At 37.7% G+C, this 23618-nt stretch overlaps 1 protein-coding gene across 12 annotated transcripts in view; it reads right to left on the minus strand.

Annotated features, from left to right (window-relative positions):
• Elavl2 (ELAV like RNA binding protein 2) overlaps positions 1-23618 on the minus strand; it is a 141378-nt gene that overhangs the window by 23969 nt on the left and 93791 nt on the right. For all 12 annotated transcript variants that reach the window (XM_070008146.1, XM_070008136.1, XM_070008102.1 and 9 more), the window contains one exon: positions 14788-14891. In XM_070008146.1, coding sequence (XP_069864247.1) covers positions 14788-14891 — 104 coding nt within the window. The remainder of the gene's footprint in view (positions 1-14787; positions 14892-23618) is intronic.

Genomic DNA, 23618 nt, shown 5'->3' on the forward strand with positions numbered 1-23618 from the left:
ACACACACACACAACGTTAATTGGAGATTAGAGTCTCACAGACTTTCCTACCCAGGCTGGCTTCAAACCATGATCCTAAGATCTCAGCCTCCTGAGCTACTAGACTTACAGGCATGAGCCACCAGGACCCAGCTGCATCATGTTGTCTGAGACAGAGTCTCCCCTAAATATGTTTGGGCTGGCCTCAAACACATGATTATAGTTATGGACCACTGCATTTAACTATTTTGTTTAAAAGACTAAGGCATGAAACCTAGTACCTCATGAATGCTAGCCCACTGTTCTACAAGGCTTAAACCTCAGCCCAAAAATATTCTTGAAATTAAACTTACAACCTAAGTGTCTTCCAAGCTGCTTAAGCATCTCTACATGTGAAAAATAAAACTAGAAGTTGGATGCCAGTGGCTCACACCTATAACCCTAGCCAATCAGAGGCTGAAATATGAGGACCACAGTTTGAAGCAAACCAAGGTAGAAAAGTCCATGACCCTTATCTCCAACTAACTAGCAAAACGCTAGAAGTGGAGTTGTGACTCAAGTGCTATAGCCAGCCTTAAGCAAAAAAGCTAAGGGACAGTGCCTTGGCCCTGAGTTCAAGCCCTAGTACTGGCAAAATAAATAGGATATTGTCATTATTGGCCATTTCTGAAACAAAAACTCTATTGTCTTTGAGGTAAGATAATAAGATACAGAGAGGGAGACTTTGCACAAGGACACTGTACATACACTGATAGAAAAACAATAATTAAGGCATCTTCCAAGTTCATGGCAGTTGTAAATAATCAATTCTTGGGCATTATACATTTTAGTATAAGATGAGGGCTGGAAAGCCTGCACCTTGAGGAAGAGACTGTCTTATCTCAAGCAGAGTCGACATCCAGAATCTTCAATGGGCTGACAAAAGTTCAACTCACTTGTCTTTCCCCAACCAAACTATTACATATTAAATCCTCCAACCTCCTCATTCTCTCACGTACAAATTTATTCAGTTAAAACCCCAAAAAGGCGTAAAATGAGAAACAGTACACATTTTGGGAACACAATAATAACAAATTAACTTAGCCAACTCCTGATTAGGTTTACAAATTTGTTTCTGCATAGAGGATAGGTTGTAAGTCCCTATGCAACAAGGTGCTCGAGTCCCTATGCAACAAGGTGCTCAATGTTTTAATGGGATCTCCTAGTAGGGAAAAAATACTAGAATGTCTACTTGAGCATATACATAATTCTCATGTTAGACAGTTCCACTAAATATAACAAGACATTCAAGCAATATAAAGAAGGGAAATCACAGTTCCTTGTATGAGATGTATTTGAGCTTCTTCAGTACTGCCTAAGTACCAGAGTGCCTCAAAGCTTCCTGGCAGGGTAGCAGCAATGTAATGCAAAGCTTCTGAAGGTGGACAAGTGGAATAAAGAGAGAAAAACTAAAAATCCTAAAACTAGTACTTCGTATCAATTAAAATACACCTGTAATAGATAAGTCTTTTCAGTATTAAGTGAAAATTATTTGTCCTGGGTTTTAAGCAAGTAGAGGGTTGAAACCAATTCTTAGCAAGTAAGTACTCCAGTACTTAATGAGTGGGTATGTTCCGTGCCCTTATGCAAAAACTATTTCTGAAGTACCTCTCAGGCAAGGATGATTAGAAGTTGTGGAAACTGCCTAAACAACTGGCTTCTTTCTTGCTTCTTTGGAAACAATACAGTAAACTAGTTTATAGAATAATAGCTGTACTTATTCAATTCTTAGCCATTTTCCAGTAATAACTTCTTACAGGTTTTCTCAAGATTGCCAGCAGAAATCATATTATCAAGATAATCGCTGCAACTTTATTTCTAAATATAGAGTTAAGGTATCATTTGTGTAGTACTTGAATATCCAGTAAGTCTAAGGCATGGTGTAGCCACAGAAAGCCTGTAAAATCATCTGATCCACAAGGCTTCTCATTTGCTTCTTGCCTGCTGCTTTTAAGGCCAATTGCCTGTTCTGATAACTTTGTAAGACCCACAAATGTTGTTACAAATATCTAAACGGTTTCTTGGCAAATTAAGCTTCCTCCATCCCTGATCTAAAAACTTGTCAACAGATTTAAATGTAATTAAAATGTCAAAGGACCATGCACGGGCTGGTATAAGTAACCTAGAACTGTTTAAAGAATATAAGTCAAATAGTGCTGATTGGCAATATATGAAAAAAGATGAGTTCTCATCAAGCCAGGTTTAGGATTTTTCACATACTCTAAGTTCTGAGGGGGAGACACATACATAAGATAGATTCAGATGATAGACAAAGACACAAAGGGTAATGGATATTACATAGAAAAGCTCACATAAAAGAATTAATTCAATATTTTTGGCAAGGTGGGGAGAGGTATGCTGATACTGGGACTTGAATTCGGGGAACAGATGCTGTTGTGTAGTTTTTACACTTAAAACTGTCATTCTACTACTTGAACCATAGCTCTACATCTAGCTTTTTGGTACTTAGAGGAAAAAGTCTTTCTTGCCTGGGCTGGCTTCAAGCCATGATTTTAGAACACACATAGACATACACAAAGGTATATATTAAAAAATACCTCAACAATCAAAGAAAAATTCCTCAAAAATAATTTTCATCTCTTAAACAAAAAACAAGCTTATTTTTCTTAACAGCTCCCATTCAAGAGCTTGTTTTAAATTTAAAATTTGTACCCATACCTATTTTTTTTTTTTTGGTCCAGTTGTGGGGCCTGAACTCTGGGCCTGGGCGCTGTCCCTCAGCTCTTCAGCTCAAGGCTAGCGCTCTACCACTTGAGCCACAGCACCATTTCCGGCTTTTTTTTCTTTTTGCTTATGTGGTGCTGAGGAATCGAACCCAGGGCCTCAGGCATGCAAGGCAAGCACTCTACCACTGAGCCACCTTCCCAGCCCCCCATACCTATTTTAAATTAAATGATACAACATTTAAAACAGTGCGTGGGGCTTGGCTTGATTCTGTTGTGAGGGATACAGATACTGTACGCATCTAGATACATATGCCCAAACACATAAAAGCAGCTCATTTTCTTTCAAGTTCAGTCTATCTTTGGTGGTCTCAATCAGTAGAAACTGAATATCAATTTTAAAAACAAAACAAAACAAAAAAAGCATTAACAGGGACCATTTGAGGCTGCCCATGGTATTTAGCCCTAAAATAGGGTGGGGAAGAAATTTGTGTGATATACATATACCTGCGCATATGCTAAAGGAGAAAAGTTCAATACAAATATGACAAAGCCTCCCCTTTGAGCCTATGTATTTTGTAGACTTGATGTAAGTCATACAACTATGAAAAATTTACTCAATTCATAAGTGGATAAGCCCTGCAACTTATTGAGTGTTTTATGACTTTAAATCTACCTCGATATTTCTCTCTTAACATGATTAGACATTAGAGAATAACCACAGGGAAAACTTTTTTTAAATGAACTGATTTGCAAGACTAATAGTCTCATTCAAAGACGATCCTTCATTCTACAAATATCTATTAGACACCTGAGCTGTATATGCCCCCAAACAGCTTTCACAAAAAATAATTACTGTATTCCTGAAGCCCTTTGTGTGACAGTTGTAAAGATTTTACAAGAGGATTTTTGAGGAAAGCCTGACAACCTTCACAGGACACAATAAAGAGACCATATCATTGCCATTTATAGAACACCCACAGAAATGTAAAGAGAGGGCAATGAGGAGGGGGGACAGACACCTTCACCTTTGTTCCAAGACAAAGTGTTCTCATGCTTCAAATTTGCAGAAGCACTTCCCTTTACCTTGAGAATCCTGTCCTGAGGTATTTAATTACACTGAATGATCTGGCACCAGGCCCTTTCCCTGGGTCTCACTGATTGATAGCATCAATAACACTCACTGGCTGTAATTAAACCTCCAAATAGTATCCCCTTCACCACTTGGTAGATCAATGTTCTTTAATATACAAAGAACAGAATACAAAAGGGAGAGAAGTGTGTTTTTAAAGCCCCTCACCTTCACAGTTCACTTGACTTTGCAGACCAGGGTAGTTTGCAGACATTGCATATTTCACAATTCCTCCAAGACATGCTTAATGAAAAACACTACAGAAATTCCTCACTTGTAACAATTCCTTATTAATCTTTTTTTGTAAGCCTTTTGGCAACCCTTTTGGCACCACTTTCACATAGCCAAGGATCAAAATTCAGTTTACAGGTCATAGGATTTCTAAATTAAGGCTGCTTATGGCAAATGTTTTCCTTAGGAAGTATTTATAGCATGCTATGATTTTTATGCTAATAAGACAAATCCCCCCATTTATTCAGGCCCTGGCTAGAATGCTCAAATAGCAATATAACTACTGGGTACCTGTGGTTCACACCTATAATCCTAGCTACAGGGGATGCTGAAATATGAGGATCCTAGTTCAAAGACAGACTAGGCAGTAAAGTCTGTAAGACTGTTATCTCCAATTAATTACCCAAAGAAGCCAGAAGTGGAGCCATAACTCAAGTGGTAAAATTCTAGCCTGAACAATTCAAGCTCTGGACTGTTTACAAAAAAATCCAGATACTCAAGAAGGAGGGGAGAGAGGTATGGTTGAGGAGTCTGTAAATAAGGCAAATTCTCATTCAACTATAAAACCAATTTTCATAACATAAAGAATCGCCATCATCTTGGATCATATTATGACTCAATCTGTATCCATGAAGTAAGTACCCATTTATAAATGGACAAGTCCTCTTAGAATCAAATACACAACAAATTATTGTGATACACTTGGTAAGGTACTGAATGAGCTACAAATGTGCTGAAAATGAATAAACTGAGTATGAGAAAGAAAAGAAAGAAATAAGATTATGGTTTCTGAGGTATACCCAGAATTGTATTCATTAAAGTTAACTTCAATCATTCAAGGTAGTTTGATACATCCCACAGATGAAAATCTTGTTATTTCCACATACGTTTGTTTTGAATCAAGCACCACAGTGTACCTACGAGTAAATCATGTGTTTATTAAGCAGTGGTTCTCAAGTGAGGCAACTTCCTGATTAAGAATTCATTGTTCTGGCTGTTAAAACACATTCTTTGTTCTTATTCTGGAGATGATTTTGATCCTGTAAATTCTGTGTTTTCTCAACCATTTCAATGATAGATTCTGATAAACATGAAAGTTTTCGGAGCCTTATAGGTAAAGGCAATTTAAATATGTAACCTTCAAACTCTGGGGCTTCTTAGGGCTTCCTGGAGAGCTCATAAAAAAAAATTCACAAGACACTAAGGCCTCCTACCTCGACATCCACTGAATGTTAGTCTCTCAATGAGACAAATTCCCATATTGCCTGAAAGCATTTGTAGGGTATAAATCACCAATAAATGTAAACGTGAAAACTAAAACAAAGCCCACAAAACCCATCCGAAGATATTTACAGGAACTGCAACTGCTTGGATGTGGCTCCTCTGGGCTAGAAAGGCCCTGTGCTTGCTTAACTTTATAAGGTGGGGGCCATCATCTTTACAGAAATGTGAAGAAGAAGGTCATTTGGCTACAGCAATCAACAAGTCAAATTTCTAAATATAGACACTTAGCAAAATTTGGGGAAACTAATTTTTCCCCTGAATTATCAGTTTCTAAGAGCAGGAGGTGATGTTTTTCCTTGACACGCCTATTCCTGTAGCTCACTTGAGGGTCATTTCTAGACTCATTAGCAGCTCCAGAACCAGAGCAGGAAGGATTAAATTTCTTTTTCCTGTGGGGCAAGTAACATTATACTAATGACCAAAACAACCAGAGCACTTCAGCAAGATTTATCAATTTTTGTTTTTACAAATCCTCTTCTCTGTAACACAAAGTAACAATAATAAGTGTTAAAATATCCAACAAAATTCAATAAAAAAACTAAATATTATGACTATTTTCTTCAGCAAAGATATTTTTTTCCTCAACTTCTCCTCAACTGTATTCCTAAAACACATTTTTGATACAGAAACTGAAGATCTCAGACTATTTCTAAAAACTTGACCTTCCATAAGAAACAAGCTAAAACAAGCAACTTCTACCTCAATATCCAGTGTGAAAACAAAACCCACTCACAGTTAACCATGTAGACTGGCATGACAGTAGCACTTTATAATGGAGGAAACTGGACCAAGAAAGCAAAAGCAGAAAGCATGACTCTAAATCTTATGACTATATTCAAAAAAGCCCTTCAGACAAAGAAGAGAAGCAGGCAGGCAAGACCAAAATTTTTATGTTATTTTCCAAATATACTCCTCTTCTCTACTTGCCTATAAGCAGCATGTCAAGAAATTTCTGGAAATAACACTTCTGCAAGTAACTCTAAGTTATTAGTTAGGGCTGAAAATTGATGCTAAAGACAATGTTAGGAAAAGCTGGCAGAGGCTAGAGTAAGAGAAAATGGACATCTAGATTTTTTCTAGAGTTGGCATCAATGTGAATGTACTTTCTCTCATTTTTAAATTATTTAACTTTCTCAATAACCCACTAGTAAAAATGCATAAAGGAGGGACTGGGAAGGTGGCTCAGTGGTAGAGCGCTTGCCTTGCATGCATGAGGCCCTGGGTTCTATTCCTCAGCACCACATAAGCAAAAAGAAAAAAGCCAGAAGTGGTGCTGTGGCTCAACTGGTAGAGTGCTAGCCTTGAGCTAAAGAGCTGAGGGACAGCACCCAGGCTCAGGCCCAGAATTCAGGCCCCACGTCCGGACCCAAAAAAAAATTTAAAAAAAGCATAAAGGATAGCTTCTATCAAATAGATTCAAGAAATTCTCATGCTATTTCCTTTACCATTAAATTACAATTGGCACTATTAAATTAATATGAACTCATATGCATCTGCTAAATATGACCTCTTTGTGTCTCAGGCTCAGTTCAAAAGACAATGGAGTTCTTCCACCAGCTATCTCAGAAAACTGATCTCCCTTGCCCTTAATAGTTCCATTTCACAAAATCCCAAGACCCTAAAATGCCTGAATCAAGGTCTCTAAGAGATTATTTGCTCTATTTTTGTGGTGTCTACAACTTGGTAAGCAAAAATAAAATTAAAACACAGTTTCAAAGAAAAAAAGAAGATTCAGTGTTAGAAGTCAAATGGTCCAGTATAGGCAAGTCAGTATAGTCAGCAATGCCCTAAGCCACATCCTTTTAAACAAATATTTCTTAAGAGCTTCATTTTATCAGCCAAAGAGATATATTTGTCTATCAGAGTCCACAGTTTGTTGCCACATGAATTGATACATGCACAAAGCTGAAAAAAAATCTTCTCCAAATGTGTAGCACACACTTGTAATCCTGACATTCATGAGGCAAAGGCAGAAGGATCGTACCAGTGTAATGCCAGCTTGGGCTATGCAGGGACTCTGTCTAAAAAAAATCCTAAAAAAAAAAAAATGAATGAAGTGCTCTGAAATTACAGTAAAAAAAAAGAAAGAACTAAGAGCTCCTTCTTGGGAAGTTAGCTCACTTGTCCCAACTCTTTCACCAAGTAGCAGTACCTTTGAACTCTAATGCAAGCATCTATAAAACCTGAAATTCTCCACACTGGCTGCGAAAGAAATGTCTGGGATTTTGTGATACAGAGACACATCCAACAGAGCATGCTTGGGTAACAAAATGACTCCTCTAGAAGGAGGTGAATACTTTTGACTACAGAAAACTTCTACCATAACTAACCTTATGACCCACAAGCAGAGACTTCTGCTTTATCAAATGTGGAAAGAAATATCTTTAAAAAAATCTACTCAAAGAATGACAAGTTGGATATTCTAGGAATATCCAAGTATCCATCTAATTCTCACTTTAGAAGACATTTAGAGGTATACAACAGATCTAAAACAAACATGGTCTGGGTCTGACTAGCTACCTACCCATATCAAGGTGAGGAAAAAAAAACTTAGGGTTTCATGTGTTGATAATGAGCATCCTGGCTGGGAAGGTGGCTCAGTGGTAGAGTGCTTGCCTTGCATGCATGAGGCCCTGGGTTCAATTCCTCAGTACCACATAAGCAGAAAAAGCCGGGATTGGCGCTGTGGATCAAGTGGTAGAGCACTAGCTTTGAGCTGAAGAGCTGAGGGACAGTGCCCAGGCCCAGAGTTTAGGCCCACAACTGACAAAAATAAAAATAAAAATAAAAAATAAAAATAAAAAAAGATAATGAGCATCCTGAAAATGTAAATTGCTTATTATGTACATACCACATTAATTTAAAAGATCATCTATTATTTCTTACTTTAAATAAAAACTGTAAATTGGAGAACACATAGACGTAACAACTTTATTTAAATGCATTGTGGCTTCTGAGGAACAGATGCAGCAAAATGCTACACCTTGAACCTTGAAACAAGGCTCTGGATTGTCAGACCACAAGTTAAAAAAGAACTTAGGGCCAGGCACTGGTGGCTCATGCCTGTAATCCTAGCTACTCAGGAGGCTGAGATGTGAGGATCATGGTTCAAAGCCAGTCCGAGCAAGAAAGACCATGAGACTCTTATCTCCAATAAACGGCCAGAAAAACTGGAAGTGGCGCTGTGGCTCAAGTGGTAGAGTGTTCGTCTTGAGCTGAAGAGCTGAGGTACAGCACCTAGGCCTAGAGTTCAAGCTCCACGACTGACCAAAAAGAAAAAAAAATGAACTTAGGAGGACTGGGATGTGGCTGAAATGGTAGAATAACTACCACAAGGTCCTGGGTGAAATCTCAATATCACACACACACACAAAAATGACATTAGGAAAGCATGTACTTAGTCTGTGTTTATTATTTTTAATTAAGGTAAAAAGGCCCATTACTCAACATTTCATTTTTGTCTATATCTCTAGCACAGTATTTTTCTATTATTTTGTTCATCCACAAACAGTGATCTGACTAGGCCTTTATAAAGTTGCATCTCCTAAATTGTCAACAATTGTGGCCTATCTTTAAAACTATTATTTCCAAAGTGTGCAACTGTGTTCAAGTAAAGGTAAATAAGAGCTCATAGACAAGTCTTGAAATAATGGCTATGTTATAAAAGATGATTTCCACATTTCTATACTTTGTACCATCACAGGAGATAAACTATGTAAGTAGGAAAACCTGTAGAGTAGGTCAAGGTGTCTAACAGGACTTTCCCAGTGAATAGCGAAATCAATCCCATCACTGCTCTTCCTAAAACATGGTGGATCTCCCTACCTAAGGAATATAATCACAGTGTCCTTTGCATGGCAAGCTCACCTTTTACAATCCCTCTCCACTCTAGGGGTGGTATCTACAATGGTCTCCCACCCTGCTTTCTGCTCTAGCTGCTAGACATGCATGAACATTCAGAGTTCTGGCACTGGGTTTTGGTACTGGTACAGTACAGGCATGTTAATAGATCACCCACCACATATTCTGCACATTCTGGCTCCTGGGCTCTCCACCCCCCCACACTTCCCTACAATGGGAACTTCTGCACATGGCACCTCAAGAATATTTCCTAATAGTTAGAAATAAACTGTTTAGAAGAATTTGCAGTAATAAATTAAATCAAGTCGCATCATAATAACCCTCTAGCAAAAGGAGCTAGAGACAGAAAAGTATGTAACACAACTTTTATTGCAATTGCTAAGTTTCCATCTTGGTAGAGGAAAAAAGTTAAAACTCAGGATATGATGTTGCATTTCACTAACCCTATCATCCCATGGGATAAAGGTTCGTTTATTTTTACAAATTAGCCAGGTGTCCTATTCACACCTATAATCCCAACACTTGGGAGGCCAAAGCAGGAAGATCTCAAGTCCAAAATCAGCTTGAGCTACATGGTGAGACTCTCTCAATAAAAGAATAAAAAGAAAAAGTTGCACTTTCTTATGAAATTTGGTACAGACAATGAAACACTGCTCTCCCTAAAAATATATATAATAGACACTATCAGAATATCTTAATAGTATAAATTAACTTATAAATTATTGTGATAATTACAGGTTGGTATTCCTTACTCAAAATGACTGGGACCATGGTGTTTTCAGGTATTTCTGATTTTGGAATGCTTGCATAAGCATAATGAGAAATCTTACAAATTAATGAGACACAAGTCTAAACAACATGAAATGCACTTTTGTTTCATATGCATCTTATATATGTAACATGAAAGTCATGTAATACAGCATTTCTAATCCTTTTGTTCATGATAGAGTTATATGGTATGGAATTCTCTACTTGTGCTGTCATGACATGAAATTTTTGGATTTTGATTAAGAATGCTTATCATTTTAGACCTATAAATGGGAACTTAAAAAGGACTTGTCCAAGATTATACAGCCAGTTAAGTCCCATTAGCAACATGGGTAATCAGGAGTACAATCTCAGAGATATAGTTCTACATTAAGCATCCAGTTCATGCTAAACAGGAAAAAAATGCAAATGTGACATTTCTAATTAAAAAACAGTAATTAAGAAAAGGTATAAACTTATAGTACCATATATTTAATAGCTTTGTTTAATTACTGTCAAAATGAACATAGTAAGGCACAGATGTAACTTAATATCCCAATATTTGAATATTTTTTCCATATGTGATTAAATAGTGATTTTAATAATGGTATTTCCTATTAATAATTTTAGGTAAATTTTTAGGCAATTTTAATCTGGTATATGCCAGAGTGACTAAGGAAAAGATCTATCTAATCAAGACCAAATTAGATCGATTTTTGTCAGTCTTGGGGTTTATACTCAAGGCCTGGGTGTTGTTTTTGAGCTTTGGGGCTCAAGACTAGCACTCTATCACTTTGAACCACAGCTCTACTTCTGGATTTTAGGTGGTTATTTGGAGAAAAGAGTCTCATGGATTTTCCTGCCTGGGCTTTGAATCGTGACCCTCAGATCTCAGCTTCCAATATAGCTAGGATTACGAAGAGTTCCATTTTAGTGGTGTCTAATAGGCTTTTTGATACAAATTATTTTGAAAGTTTACTAAAAAGGAGAGCCTGATCTCATCTAAGGCAGATCTAATAGATCTAACAGATCTGAAGTGCGTCCTTAAATCTATATTCCTAAATTACTCTTCTTATGATTATAATGTAACCACATATGCAAACAACTGCTCTAGGATCTCATAATGCCTAAAAATTCTGCTTCAATCATTGCAAAAATACCAAATAGGTGTCATTTGTTAAATATACTATATATTACACAAGGCCTATGGAGAAGTTAATGCCATTAGGAAACTCCAGGAGACACTCCTAAATAAGCTACTTTAAAGGAACTTTATTCACTGTTTCAATATTCTAATAACCAGGAATTTCAGCATTTCATACTAACTGTTAGGTGGCTTAGAAGACAGAACAGAGAGGCAGGGATGGTAGGGAAAAAACAAAGGAGAAGGCAACAATGCTTGACAAGAAATGTACTCATTACCTTGCTCATGTAATTGTAACCCCTCTGTACGGTATTTTCACAATAAAAAAAAACTTATTAAAAAAAAAAAAAGAACACCCATTGGATCTCCCAACGCCCCCCCCCAAAAAAAGAAATGAAAATTCAACAAGTACCCAAACAGCTGTATACAAAGGATACAGTAAATAATCTTTAGTGCTCATTAAAATGTAAGCATAATGCATGACAAGTTTTGTTGAAGTATCAGAAAACCAGAGTTGTAATCACAGCTCTGTATTCAACTACCTGACTTCCTCTTGGGCAACACTAAGTCCACCAAGCTCTCCTCTTTTACTTGCAACAGAGAAGAGTGCTTAAGACTAAAAATTACATCTGGGTCATGTTAATCACAAAACTTCTGTTGTGCCTCATGAGCAAAGAAAACAGATGTCAAAGAAAGGAGAGCCCAGTTTGAGTTGGAACCACACAGCCTGGCAGCAGTGAAGGCAGGACTCCAGAAGGACTGTGTGTCATTCAACTAGAAGTAAGCAGGAAAAGGTACAATAAGAGGCAAGCCTCCTAAGAGCACATACAAGCTGGGAATCAGACACACTTGTCAGTGAGGAGCCAGTCTGTCTCCATTGGAGAACAGTAGGAACACCGACCTCACGGCTCCAAAGCTGAACCAAGTGATATAGAGAAAGAGTAGTGAAACCAGAGTGAGAAGTAAGTGATGTTCTGTAAGATTATCCTGACAGTCATCATCAAGATGGATTGGAGGAGGGGAATAAAAGGAGACTGATTTATGGAATAGCATCCCAGGAATTGACAAGACATACAAGTAGCCTCTAAAAACTGTTTAAAGCTGATAACACTCAAAAAACCTGGCTCATGACCTTGTATTAATATCATAAAACCCATCTAATTGGGGAGAGAAAAAGAAAAAAGAGTAAAAAGAAATGGTGGGTATACAGTTTTGGAAAGTGGTCTGCTTTGCCTTTCAGAGAAATCTGGGCCAAATTGAGGATACCAGCTGTTAACTGATATTTTTGCAAGAACCAAATGGGGGTTGGGAAAGATGTAGTCTACTGCTTGCCTATTACCCCCACTCACATTGTAGAAAAATCAGAAGTAGCAGATGTCCCAGTATAAATCCACAAAGCATTACTGTTCTTCCTTCCACATCCTCAGCCCAAGCATTTGGGTCTGAAGAGAGAAGGCCAGACTAAGGACAGTAAGGAAGCAGCTGTCACCAATGTTTCCCTTAAGGTCATAGACATTTCTTCAGTGGCGAACTGTTTCCTTTGGTTTCACCATTCTCTGGATCTTAGGAAGTATGTATGGCAAAAGAAGTGACTCTCTAAAAATGAAATGAGTACTTAACAGAACAGAAGGAAAAGGTATTTCCTGAATGAGTCATATCAACTATCAAGGACTTTTTTTGTTTGGTAACCACAACTCAGGACCTCAGAATTAGGACTAACTGATTTCCAGGACTACTGCTCATTTGAGCTGAGGAAGAGGAAGTCTGCTAAAATGTGCACTTGACAGAGAACACGTAAATAAGCCTGAAGGTAACTGGATAAAGGATGCTATTTTTTTAAAAGTACTTTGTTATTACTTAATAGTACTATTAAAAGATTAATCTCTTGATCAAAAAAATGCAGAAAACGTGGTCACTTAAAGGAAAAACAATTCTGAATGGAAAAAAAAGATTACTACAAATTTAAATCTTTATTTAAATCTGGCAATATTAGGAATCTATTTCTTTTGCATGAATTCTGATAACACAGTAACCAGACTATTTTCTGATTAAAGAATGAATGTTTTCATTGAACATTTTCTTAACTAAGAAATGTCCATAAATCTTAAATATCTTATATGTAAGTATACTTAGGGGCCACCATGAAGTTTCCTTGAGATGAAAAAGAGCTGACAGGAATTTTTCCTATGGGGCAATAAATATAAAGAATGAGGTGTCAAAACTACCCAAGGCTAACAAATTACCTTAACTGACAATTCTAAGAGAACTTTTAAGCACAAAGATGACACTGCATTTCCAGATAACTGAAAAAAATATGAGTAGAAATCTTCAAGACAAGCCTCTAAACAAGATGGATGCCACAATCAGCCTTGACTAACTCCCCTCAGCACTTCAAACTAGAATCTGAGCTGGTTTCTGAAATCACAGGTAGAAAACAGTCTCCAACTTGAGTTAAATGATAGGATTGTGTGGAATGTTATTCAAGAAAATATTTGGGATCCATATCTAGATTCAAATGAGAAAGAGCACTATGACTGACTCACATTGTCTGCACTAGACAGAAGTGAGTGAATTGATGATACAAATGTCAACAATTTGCAAGAGGCAGCATTCCTTGTATCTTATAAAGGAAAAGAAATCTATGCTGTGGACTGGATCAACTTCTTATCCAGAGAGAATCCATGTAAGAATTTCAAGAACACACAAAAGCTAAAAATATCCACAAAATCATTTGCCATACATCCTGAAAAGAAAAAATATAACAGGGAAAAATGACTTGTATGTCATGTAAGCTTTCTAGTTAAGTCTCCTCAAAGAAAGCTGAGTCTGCCAAGACGGAATCAACTACAGTCCTACCACAAAACCGAAATTTGCCACATTTACTGTGTGACCCAGGAGCTAAGAGTGGTTTTACATATTTAAACTGTGGAGAAGAGAATATTCAGAAAGACATTAATAGTAATTAGTAATTTGGTACTAAATTACTAGTATTTCATGTATTTTTTTTCCAGTCGTGGGGCTTGAACTCTGGGCCTAGCTCTTCAGCTCAAGGCTAGTGCTCTACCACTTGAGCCACAGTGCCACTTCCAGTTTTCTAGTGGTTTATCGGAGATGAGAGTCTCACAGACTTTTCTTGCCCTGGCTGGCTTTGAACCAAGATCCTCAGATCTTAGCTTCCTGAATAGCTACGATTACAGGCGTGAGCCACCAGCACTGGCTTATTTCATGTATTTTAACATTTACTAACAACCCTCAATGAAATTCAAGTTTCAGGGCTCATAGATAAACTTTTATTAGCCACTTCACTCTGCTTCAAGGGCAGAAATAAAAAGTTGTAACAAGACTCTATTAGCTTGCAAATTCATATATCTAATACCTGACCTCTTAGAAAACATTTCCACCAAAGCCTGAGCTCAGACAAGTCTAAGGATCTCTCAGATAGTTCAGGAAGTGATTCTTACAAGGGATGGAGATTTAATTAAGTTGTCCTCAAAAGATACTTAAGTAAGAACATTAATGGTCTGTCCCTTTGTTAATATGTGAATGATTATATGAATAAAGATCCCCTATAATACTATGTCACACAGAGTAGTGTTTTCATGGGCCTAAAATAAAGAACTAAAAATAACCCTTAATTTTTTAAACTTCCAGTATATAAGTCAATTTTTTTAAATGTTGAAACATACTTTTATTGTTTTGGTTTGAAGTCTCAATCCATTCAGGGTGTTGATAGCTTTCTCTGCATCCTTGGGGTCAATGTAGTTCACAAAGCCATATCCCAAGCTCTGCCCTGATGAAAGGGAAGGGGAAAAAGCCAAACATTAGTTCTACACACACTCATATTGGTCTTGTCATTCACACCAAAAAGCAACTTTCTATTAATTCTTCCAGGAATACACACATAGTGGTCATTTTCCCCTCTTCTGTCTACTGTATTTACGAACGTAAACATCAGGGAGAATACCATAAACAGTACCGCTTAAAAGTCATACAGTCCCTCACACACAGCTTTCCTGAGCCAGACTAGCAGCAGGGCAACATCTGGCTGCAGAAACTGAGTACGAGTCTCTGCTGAGCTACTACTGGCAAGAGCTTAAAGGGCCAGATCTCACCAGGTTCATTTTCTTCTCTTATTAAATGAGGGGGGAAAAATCAGTCTAGGCTCTGGCAGTTTTCTGTGCTCTGATACATGTACAACTTTTGGCAAGAACAATTATTTCCAAGTTTAAAATGGTGCAAATCACGTGCAAGTTTATTTATGTGTATGCACATTCATGTGCTATATACCATTTTGGACAAGAATGGGCAGCATATAAGCTGGTAATTCCTTAAGATTCTTATAGAGTTGAAAATTTCCTTTCACCTAGTGACATCATAGCTGTGGTGACATCACTGCACAGTGCATTACTTGTGTTTGTTATAATGTGGTATGAACTTACAGCATGAATCATATCCAAGTATAGCACACACAAGTGTGCACAGGATATACTCTTGCCAACAATAAATAACTACTACTGAACTACGTATTTCTATATTTTCTAATCATTAGATTGTAATCCTTCTGTTCATTTAAGTTTACTACACAACATTATGCACAAACAACCTCATATATACTGTGTGCTCCATGTCTCAGCTGCATCAAAAGGTGATCAACCTATACATCAAACTAGGCCTGTGTAAGTACACTTGATGATGTCCATGCAATGAAAAAACTGCATGCCAGAGCTTATCTCAGAATGTGTGTTTCTGAAGCATGACTGCATCTACATACATTTACTTTAGTGGTGGACTCAAATTTTCTAGAGGGTTTTTGACCTAGCTAATTAAATCAGAAAAATATGTACAGAAAGAGATTTACACTGAGGGTATCACAACCAACAAGAAAATGTGGGAAAGAGAAAAAAATAAGACAGAGAAAACATTTGGAGTAAGAATTAGTCCTACCCAAGACTTTTGTTGTGGTAGTTTTCCTTCATGTTTCCTGAGCCCTTTCACTTCTACCTTAATAGTATCCAACTCAGAAATTTAGAGGTGTCAAGCAGTGGGGATCAGCACAACATACATATAAGTAGAGCCTTTCCAAAACATCTCAAATTTTCAACCACGGGCAAGTTTCTCAGTTTAAAAAGGTGAGAACCAAAAAGGTGACAAAATAGGTATCAGAAAAGGTTACACAACTGTCATTTTCCTGGAAGGACCAAACACTTTATTAAATACTATTTCTGTATGTTTTTGTTTGCATCTGTTGTTGAACTCAGGCCTGTGCTCCCTCAACTTGCTCTGCTGGCTCTCTAATCGCTTGAGCCATTCCTTCAGCCTGGCTTTTTGCTGGTTATTTTGAAGATGGCATTTCATGAGTTTTTCAAAGCTCAGGCTGGCTTCAAATCACAATCCTCTGCCTCTTGCATACTAGGACTGAAAGCACTTGGCTCTAGTTATGTATCAATTTTTAGAGAAGGCAGAGATTTTTATTGATAAGGACCCATTGGTCCAAGTAATTTTGAATATGGAAATGTAGAATAGCCACCTTGGGTATTCTAATGTATGGTTCCTAATGAATGAAATAAGGTTCTTAATCAACATGAAAAGTTGTGACTGTATTTTTGAGGACCATGATTAGAGTCTGAAAAAATCATGGCTAGCATATACCTTTTCTTAACAAAATGTTTTCTTGTCTTTTACAAAAGGTTAAAGACAGATGAGCTTTTAGGTAAAATGTCAAACATGAACAAAGCCCTGGGTTTGATCTTCAACACTCAAAATTTGAAATAATAAAATTAAGAAAGGGTAGAGTTGAGAAAGGAGAGAGATAAAAGTTGATAGGTTTCTCTTATACTAAAACTCAAAGATTTTACTGACAATTCTACCCAAAAAAGTTGCATGTCAAACTATTGTCTTTTCAAGCATTCACGAATTGAATAAACATTTATAATGTCTAATGTGTACAGAAAGTCCACAAATGAAATGTGTTGCAGTTAAACTGCCATTGATCAGATTCAAATTTAGCACAATACAAAGAGTCAGCTTACAATGGGGGAGAATATGGGATTTGGAGACAGACACATGTAAGTTCTGGCCCCAGCTCTTTCATTTACTGTGTGACTTTAGAAAATCTACTACGCCTCTCTAAACTGCAGTTCCTTTATCTCTAAAATGGTAATTTTGATATAACTGCATCTCTGAGGGGATGATGACAACTTGTGTTATCAATAAAGTGACTCACCCTAGTCAAAAGAGAACATGGAAAAATCACATAACTGCATGCTAAGTAGTTCAAGCATACTGATTTAAAGTTCTATCAGTAAGATGCTACAAAGGACATACAGACAAGGATAAGGTAGGCAAGCCAAATACCATAATGTGTCATTTTGTCACACTGCTATTCTGTTAGAGAAACCAAATTACCAATAGTGCCAGAATTAACTTCCTTTTCTAACAGCACTTTCCCTTCCACCCACATTTCTGCAACTTCTAATTGTGGTAGAATCATCTAGAAAGCTTTGAAAACAATGCTGATGCCTCTGCGATTCCTGTTCTATTGTTCTGATATGAACATAGGAAGGTGCTTTCTAAAATCTTGATGACTCTAATGCACATTCAAGTTGAGAAATCACTGTTTCCATGTTGAAAGAAAACCCAGGGCTATTAGGGCTTCTCGGAGCCATAGGAGTCATCACATGCTGGTGATGTGAAGTCACTGTACAAGGAAAACCAACTTTTTACAGTTTCATTTCTAAAACATACATGGTGGTCCCTTTTCTGAAAACTTCCACACAATCCACTACTTCAAGAAGCAGTTCACTGGCTCCTCAAAGAGAACAACAAAATTGTGAGACAGGGGACAAAGTGGGAACCTATGCAGCAGCGATACTCACAAGACAATATGTTGGAAATGATCTGTACAATTTGGGGATGGGGGGAAGAGGTAAAAGATGAGGGAGGAGGTAACAACTTAGACAAGAAATGTAATCACTACTTATTTGTGTAACTGTAACCCCTCTGTACATCACCTTGACAATAAAATTTTTAAAAAAAGAAAAAAATCCCCTTCTTCTCAATTCCTGCTTATCTTCTCCAGGTTATCCTGGTCCTTACTCCAAGCACACTACAGACATGTGAAGGTTTGCTAAGCAAATCAGTGAGAATCTTAATGACATTATGCATTTAACCAGAGACAAATGTCACCATCAGAGAGCCCATCTGCTCAGAGGGTCTTTGACTGATTTGCTTATAAAAATCAGGGTTAGCGTATTTCTACTACTTATAAACTGATCATGTGCAGATGCACTATTTACCCCAAATAACCTCTCCTACTTGTCAAAGTTTTGTGTTTCACTAGTGGCATTATTATAAAGAAGGCTACCAGATACTTAGGATGCATTTTAAATAAACAAAATTTTACTATTGTTCTAGGCAGAATAGTTGGAAAGAGACATTTGTTGCTATATAGGTATACTCTTAAATCCCCTGTTAGCATGTTAAAGTCAAATCCTGACATTAGCACAAGGCAAGTAGATCTTTTCAGACATACTGTGAGTTAGCTAAATCCACAAATATTTATTTGATGGATGTATAACATACATGTAGACATCACAGAAGTCTACCCATTCCCATCTTATAGGTAACAGGGTGTCTGTTTACTCCTTAGTGGAACTTCACACTACTGTATTTTGTTTTAATACTTCTCCTTAAAATATAACAAACAGTATCTGAGGGTTGGCAAATCCCACTTTAATTCTTCTCCTTAAAATACCACAGTGTCTGAGGGTTGGCAAATCCAATCAGCCTCTTCGAACTCAGAAGAAGGTACAAAGCAGCAAAGTCAGGAACTCAACTAGTACTCTAGTCCACATCTCCTTTACACCTGAACCCAGACTGTCTTCAATATGCCTTCAATATATCATGTCACCAAGGCCTTTTCTGACTAAGATTACACACCAAAAACAAAATTATTTTTATTTACTCATTATCTCAAGTTTTTCATAGATACTGTGCAAATCTTTTTTCATTTTGTTAATTCATTTCCTTCACAAAGTAAAAATGCATCTACTTATATGATGCACATTTCTGGTTGTAAGTGCTGGTTTTTAAGAAATAAAAGTAGTAGCAAGTCAAATACTGACAGAAATGACTTAGACAGGATCGACCCTTCCCAGCTCTCCTTCTCAGTTACCACATGAACCACCAGGGAAGGCTGGGAAACCAAGCATTATTTATCCTGATCATCCAAATCTATTTTTCAAGTCACTCTGAATTTAGAATAAGCAAACTGACAATCACCAAAACCAAGAATCACTTCTTTGAAAATATTATAAAGCGCCATATTTAAACTATAAATATAACCATTCTTGAAACCTATAGGATTAGAAGAAAATTCTGATCTAAAATGACAAAGCTAAGGGACTTCACAAACAGCCTGTATGATAAATATTTTTTAAAAAATATTTAAAAAAAACAAACAAACTCAAGGACAGGGTCAAACCATCCTGTCCTACCAGCCCAAGCTACTTATAGACATATGTCTTGAAGGATTTAGGGACCTTTAATTCAAATCTTGACCCAAAAGCCATGACAGGGATTCTAGAACTTCCTGTTGAAGACATTACCTGAATCTCTGACGTCCACCCCTTTAATTCTCACATCAGCACACATATTCCAGATGTATATGTAGCACTATTAGTATTGTATCCTCTTTTTAGGTCAAATTTATATGCCACAGAAGGATCAATTCCTTTTCAGTAAAGAGGAAAATTATTGCTCAAATGCCTATGGCATAAGAACAGTTATTCACAAGCTGCTTAAGGCCATGGGTCAAGTGATACAGAGCAACAAGCTCAAATTCTCCACCAGCTTCTGAATGGGACAGAACCAGGGAGAGCTGTTCAGCCTTCCAGCAAGAAACACAAGAATCCATTTTGTGACAAACCACGACTGTGGGAACACAGTAAATGCCAATTTATCCCAAACTGTGTGTAATTCAAAAGCACCGGCCGTTCCCTTGCCACCTACACTGCTTTTAATAGCATACTTTAATTAAAAATTTAATTGCATATTTTAATTAAAAATACACAATCTTCTAGACCTGCTTCAAAGGTCACTTTATATAGTCTTTTCTATTTCAAATTACTACCAATGATCAGAATATCAAATTATCCCCATAAGTTTAAAGCTAAAGGCAATAGGCTGCCATAATTCTTGATTATAAACCTGCTGCATTAAGTTTATCCAACCAATATTAAATGGGACCCACCTCAACATGAAATTGTTGTGGGGGAGGGGGAAGTATCACCCTACAGATTTTCACCTACATAAAGTATCCACTCATTCAATGGTTATGGAAAGTCTACTTTTGCTAGTGCCTGAGGGTGTAAAACAAAGTTCTTTGCAAAGGCTATGTTCTTGAAAGAGGGAGACAAATAAGTAAAATCTGCATTGTAACAGAAGGAGAAATAAGCAGCAGTAACTATAGGGAGTAGAGGAAGTAACAAGGCTGATCTTTAAATAAAAGTCATATTGGGACTCATCTTGATGAAAATATTTGACTCAAGAGTTGGAAGTAGCTCACAGGCTAACCATTAAGAGATATGCATGGGAAGGGATGGGAAGGGGAAACAAAGGAGGAGGCTACAATGCTTGATAAAAAAATGTACTCATCTTGCCCATGTAATTGTAACTCCTCTGTACAGTATTTTCACAATAAAAAAAGAAAGAGATGTGCAAAATCCCAGTTATTTTGTAGAAAGAGATTGGAGGATGAGAGTTCATGGCTAACCTTGGCAAAAAGTTACCATGACCCCATCTAGACCAAAAGGATTTCATGGTTGCTTACATACGTATTTCCAGCTACAAGAGAGGTATAGATGGAAAAATTCTAGTCCAGTTGGGTGAACAAATGTAGCAGTGGTACTCAGTAGACACTATGTTGAAAATAAACTATACAGCTTGTGGATGGGGACAGGAGGAAAAAAACAATGAGAGATGGGAAAAAGGGGTGGCATTGTCCAAAAAGAAATGTACTTATTACCTGACTTATGAAATAGTAATTCCTCTCTACATCACCTTCAAAATAACAATAAAAAAGAAAATATCCTGGTTCAAGGATGATGCCATACAAGAACACAAGATCTTATCTGAAAAATAATTAAAGCCAAAAAGAGCTAGGGATATGGCTCAAGTGGTAGAGTGCCTGTGTAGCAAGTATAAGGCTCTCTTTCTCAACTCCAGAAAAGAAGGGTGGGGAGTTTGCCAGTAGAGTTTTCAGTCAGCTTCAGTTCTCCTATATCAACATCCTGCCAGTGGTTTTCGTTTTGTTTTTGGTGCTAGTCCTGGGTTCTTGAACTCAAGGCCTGGGCACTGTTTTTAAGGTTGTTGCTTTTGCTCAAGGCTAGCACCTCACCACTTGAGCCCTATCTCCACTGCTGGGCTTTTGTTAGTTTATTGGAATAAAGTCTCAAGACTATCCTACCTGGCCTACCTAAGAACCACAACCCTCAGATCTCAGCCTCCTGAGTAGCTATGATTATAGACATGAGCCACTGGTGCCTGGCTAATTGAATCTCTCTTCCTCTGCCATTAGCATTAATTCTCAAGTACTACTCAGAGTTTGATTATCGTGACTCTAACCTAATCAACCAATAAATAGCCTCCTTCACTAGCCTTCTAGCATCCTCCTCTACAATGTTGCCTGAGGGACCTGACCATGGTCATGTGCTTTTTGATCGCTTCCCCTGTGGATCAGCATCCCCTAGTCCTACACAAACATTCTAAAATGAACCCTCCATTTCCAGAGCCTAGAATATAGCTCCAGAACTGGACACCTCTCACAGAGCTTCTGACATTTTCTCTAAGACCATTTCCTACCTCATTCTCACGATACACTTGCTCCCTAGGCCTCCCATAACCTTCTTGCACTGTACACATATGTGAAATAATTTGGATGTTGCCATCCCACTACACTGTCAAACAAGAGCATTTTGAGCTTAGTTCCTGACCAAAGCCCTAGCACATAGTAGTAATTATTGAGTGACTGAATAGATGAACTAACAGCTAAATGAAGGAACAACAGTGTCTGCCTTACAGCTTACAGTTTAGGACAGAATTCTCCTTACAGACTCCCATGTCCCTACACTGTACCAGATGGGTCACAAAACTCATGAAGACAAGATGCTCAAATGTTACAGTGTTCTCTCTTTAAAGGGACTGATATGAGCTATTTTTTAAAATAGTTCATGTAAAAATGTTCATATAAAATTTTTCTATAAATACCATTAAAATGAAATCTCAATTTTAAATAATGTCATCTAGAGTAATTTGATAGATTTACATAAATCTGTTTCACAAATCTGTAGGTATGAATTATGGGATGTCAGCATATAATTTTGTTGAAAGTGCTTTTTTCACTAATATAATTAAGTCTGCCGAGACTATTCATGTTCAAGTCAAATAAAATGCAGAGTGAATTCTGTAAAAACCTGGTAGTTGAATCAACAATAAAAGGTGACTACACTGATTGATGTGTATCTATTATTTCATTTAGAGCAGTGGTAATGTTTTATGAAATAAAAGAGTATAAAAGCGGCGTATTTTTTTTAAATCTCTCAGTTAGCAGTAGCAGGTCACCCACAGTCCTGGCAAGCAAGACCTGAGACCTAATAATGCAGCATTTGAAAACAGATAAAAATGAAAAAAAAATTGTCTCCAAATAGCCCACCACTCCTGTGACACTGCATTCCTGAAGAAATATAGGAGGGAAGGGGCAAGTAACTTGATTTGGAAAGGTTTATTGACTTATAAGGATGTTTTGTGTGTGGTAATGGGTTTGAATCCAGAGCCTCACACTTATTAGTCACTTTTGAGGTAAGGGATCAGGTTTTGGCCCAGGATCTTGCTATTTACATTGCCCAAATTGCTGGGGTAATACGCATATGTCATGCCCAACTACTGGCCTTGATGGAATTTTGGTGACCTTTTACCCCAGCTGGGCTTGAACCAAAATATTCCCCATGTGTGTAGCAGGGATTACAGGTATAAACTACCATGCCCTGCCTTTAGGAGAAGGAGGGAAAGAGGGGGAGGGAGGGAGAGAGAGGGAGACAGAGGGAGAGAGGAAAGGGGAAAGAGGGAGAAGGAGAGGGGGGGAGGAGGGGGGAGAGGGAGAAGAGGGAGGAAAGGAAGGAGGGAGGGGGAAGGGGGAGGGGGGAGGGAGGGAGGGAGGGGAGGGAGGGAAAGGGAGGGAAAGGGAGGGAGAGAGAGGGATACAATTCCCTCATTCCCTCATTTTTCACAACCTTCTCTCCTCCTCCCTCAAGCACACAATAAAGTTACAAATGTGTTGTCTTTCCTCAGATGGACTTTCTGTTCTTGGGCACTCATTATGTGTGTCTGTTCAGACAGGCTGTGCACTCCAACTCTGGCACCAGAGTAGCCCACTCCAGACTTTACCAAACAGCTTTCTTAATATCTCAGGTCTGATAGGCAGCAAAACCATGTGGGTACCACACAGCAGGGGAAAGATTTG

The sequence above is a fragment of the Dipodomys merriami genome, unplaced genomic scaffold (genome assembly GCF_024711535.1).
Source record: "Dipodomys merriami isolate MVZ:Mamm:240054 unplaced genomic scaffold, mDipMer1.0.p SCAF_11, whole genome shotgun sequence".
NCBI classification, from domain to species: Eukaryota; Metazoa; Chordata; class Mammalia; order Rodentia; family Heteromyidae; genus Dipodomys; species Dipodomys merriami.